We start from the raw sequence: 3,379 nt of genomic DNA on the forward strand, positions 1-3,379 counted from the left end.
TTTCCCTGTGGTGCTTCGTGGTCTCTGACTCCATGCTGGGCTGCCTTGGTGTCTCGCTGGGTTGTTCCAGCTTGTGGTTTTTGGCGATGGAGTTGTGGTGCAGGGTCCTCGGAGACCAAGAAGTCACTACTACTGTCTTCCTCCCTTGGTGAACTCTGCTAAGTGGCCCTGGGTTTTAATCTGAACCTTGCCTGGTGTTAAAATAATGTTTAAAACATCTTTCGCTGATGACCTGCTTGCTACTTCCACAGTCCTTAAGTCTATTTGGCCTGTTTTCTAGGCCTCATGACTCCCTGGTGGACTAAAGGACTAATCCTTTAGCATTCTTTCCAGCTGTTTTTTCTGCTGTAGGCTAAATGTCAAAATCACTTATTTTCAAGTGGTTGGATCTCAACACTTGTTTAAACTGTTTGTTTTAACACTTGGATAAACATGAGAGATAATCATTAACAAGTAGGCAGCTGCCATGTCACCAGTCGGAACACTAGATGTAGAGAATGCAATCCATATCTGCATTTCTTATGAAAGAAAAGACTCTTAGGTGTCGTAGGCCAAATGTCTTCTTTTTTTACTCTTTGATTAACAACATTTAAAATAAATCCTCACAACTGTGAAGATCTGCCTTGTCCCACTGAGGGAAACTGAATTTCTTTGGCCTTCCTTACTTGCATCAGCCTGGATATCTTGCTGGAAACTACAATATAATGCAATGAGGGACCTGTCACTCCATTAAGTGGATGGAAATAGTGATAGCTAAAAGCTGTTCTTAGCAGTCCCACCTGCTTTGCTATAAGGAACATTATAACTAAGTTACTGCTAACTTTTTCAAGATATCTGTTTTCAAGGTTGTTGCATTGGAGGGGAAAGGAAAGGATCCAAGACATCATACAAAGCATGGTGCTCAATCTTCTGGCCCTACAGGCTGGATGAATGGCATGGGCTGAGTTTGCAGGTTTTCACATTGGCCTGGCCCCCACGTACCAGCACAGGGTCACATAATCTAGCCAGGGGGCTCCCCATGGATTTGGAAATTTGGCAGCAGGGGAGTGGCAGTTAACGTTGCCACCATTCATACCAAATACTGGACCTGTGGGAAGACCCATGGGCTGGGTGACGTAGCCTTGCAAGCCAGAGGTTGAGCACCACAGATAAATAGCACTGTCTCTTGATATGCATGCATACTCCAAGTCTACTATAATTGATTGAAGCTGTTCTCTTCGCATTACAAGAAAGTGAAGGAGGAGTGATAGTGATGGGATTGAGCAGTAGTGAATAACCTTGCTCAGGGTTAGACTCTGTTACCTTGTACATCTAATGGAAATGGTTTTGTTGTGGGGGGGCAGTAGCAAAGCCCTGGGTGTTGCAATGCTGCTTCTTTGAAGCCTGATGTTTTTACATGTCTGATCCATCTAGAAAGGAGTATTTATTTTTCCTTAGAATAAAGAAAACAACATGTTGAAAGACCTGCTGAAAGCGAATGCTGAGAAGGCCGTGAAGCTGGAGGTCTATAATACAAAAATGATGAGAGTGCGTGAGGTGGAGGTGATCCCCAGCAACATGTGGGGAGGGCAAGGGCTTCTCGGAGCCAGCGTGAGGTTCTGCAGTTTCCAAGGAGCCAATGAACATGTGTGGCATGTTCTGGTGAGCAAAAAAAAATGTCTGTGGCTTTTGGTGTATATATAATACTCGCTATATAACCTCAGCATCTCAAAGCATAGCTAGTTACCCTCCTTGCAGAATTATCAATGAAGTAAATTGCGGGAAGTCATGGCGGCCCTTGGTTTTACAGTTCAAATTCCTGAGATTTCTTTGGAACAGTGATATTCTCATTATTCTTCAGAAGAAAGGTGATATTTTGATTTCTGGGCCTTTGTGCCTGATGCTCTTGCAAACTTTTAGAAGCCTTTTCATGAGTTTCTGAATTGGAATGGGAGTTTTTGTTTCTCTGAATTGGGTGGGACCCTGTGACCCTAAGAATATTCTTAGGAGAATGAAGCCTTGGAGGTGCTGGAGAGCCTGCTTAGTGGCTTGCTGCTCTTAATACGCAGAGCCTTTCAATGCTACTTTCAGTTCACATTTGCTTGCTAAAGTACCAGCACTATTGAAATTGGAGGAAGGGAAGAACAGGAGCTGTTTTAAGTTGTCTCAGCCAGTGGGAGAAGCTCCTTTGGAATTGGGGAATGTAAACCTGGGAAATGAATAGTATCATCACCAGCCCCTCTTCCAGAATATCTGTCACTTTTTGTTTTTTCTAATTTTCATTTTATTAGCATGTGAAGAATTGTTACCAAAACAAAAGCATTCCAGTTGAATTGGCTTCTTTAGAATGGCTGAACTTTATTTAAATACCAGACAAAAGCATGCAGAAAACCTTTATTGTTAAAGTTAAAATCAGTATTAGCTTTGTGGAGAACCAGAAGATTCTGGGAAGTGTCTCTAGCAAAAAGTGACTCCTCTCGTGACTGCTTTCTTCTCTTGCTGATGTGTATATTGAGGTTTAGGAAGAGATTGCACTTTGATTTTTATACTGAAGTTTTAACTGGTTGAATTTTAATGAACCTTGACAGCCAGGTACTGCTTCTAGATATAACTTGTTCTGAAGATTCTCATCTATTTAAAGATAAATCTTCTTCCCTTGTCACTTCTTCCGGAGTTATATTTTTCACTTTCTGCTATCTTACCCAACTGCAAAGGAAAGTGACCTGTAATTGTTTTCCAGGATGTAGAGCCAGCTTCTCCTGCAGCTCTGGCTGGCCTGCTACCCCACACGGACTACATTGTTGGATCAGATCAGATATTGCAGGAGGTAGGGCATGGTCTTAACCACTGATGTATTTTGTGCATTTAAAACATGGCAAGAACTGCAGCTGCTTTGAGTAGTGGTGACAGCTCTCTTTATATGACCTCTTTATACTAGGTCAGTGGTGCTCAACCTTTCTGTCTGGCAGGCTGGATGGGCAGTGCCTGATCCCTCCATGGACCAGATCTGGCTGGTAGACCAGTGTGGCACCTGAGGCAGGTGTCTGGCCACACAGAGTGGGGAGGGGGACAGCCAGCAGGGCTATGCAAAGCTTCAGTCGCTGATTTGATTCAGCCTGCTTCGGTGGCCAAATCCGAATTGAATCAGGAGACCCATTACTCTCCAAATCGAGTCGGAAGCCTCTGATTCGATTTGGAGAGATTTGATGATTTGGACATAGCTTTATATTTGTTCTTTTTTCTCATACCTCAAGGTATCAGGTGGCTCATGAACGCTGAGATGGTGGGGCAGATGGAGTGTCCCATGGGAACGTTGGGGATGGGGTCCCCATCGCGCTCAGCTGTGGACCCGGAAGTGGACCAGAAGCACTTACGGTCCACTTCTGGGTCCACCACGGAG

General features: G+C 43.9%; 1 protein-coding gene across 4 annotated transcripts in view; it reads left to right on the forward strand.

Annotated features, from left to right (window-relative positions):
* Positions 1-3,379, forward strand: part of GORASP1 (golgi reassembly stacking protein 1) — an 11,734-nt gene that overhangs the window by 2,482 nt on the left and 5,873 nt on the right. For 3 of the 4 annotated variants that reach the window (XM_025203360.1, XM_025203359.1, XM_025203358.1), the window contains 2 exons: positions 1,438-1,641; positions 2,720-2,806. In XM_025203360.1, coding sequence (XP_025059145.1) covers positions 1,453-1,641; positions 2,720-2,806 — 276 coding nt within the window. In that variant the 5' untranslated portion in view covers positions 1,438-1,452. Of the gene's footprint in view, positions 1-7; positions 149-1,437; positions 1,642-2,719; positions 2,807-3,379 lie in introns of those variants that run through there. The other variant, XM_025203361.1, reaches the window with a different exon arrangement.

Source organism: Alligator sinensis, unplaced genomic scaffold (assembly GCF_000455745.1).
Source record: "Alligator sinensis unplaced genomic scaffold, ASM45574v1 scaffold885_1, whole genome shotgun sequence".
Lineage (NCBI taxonomy): Eukaryota > Metazoa > Chordata > Crocodylia > Alligatoridae > Alligator > Alligator sinensis.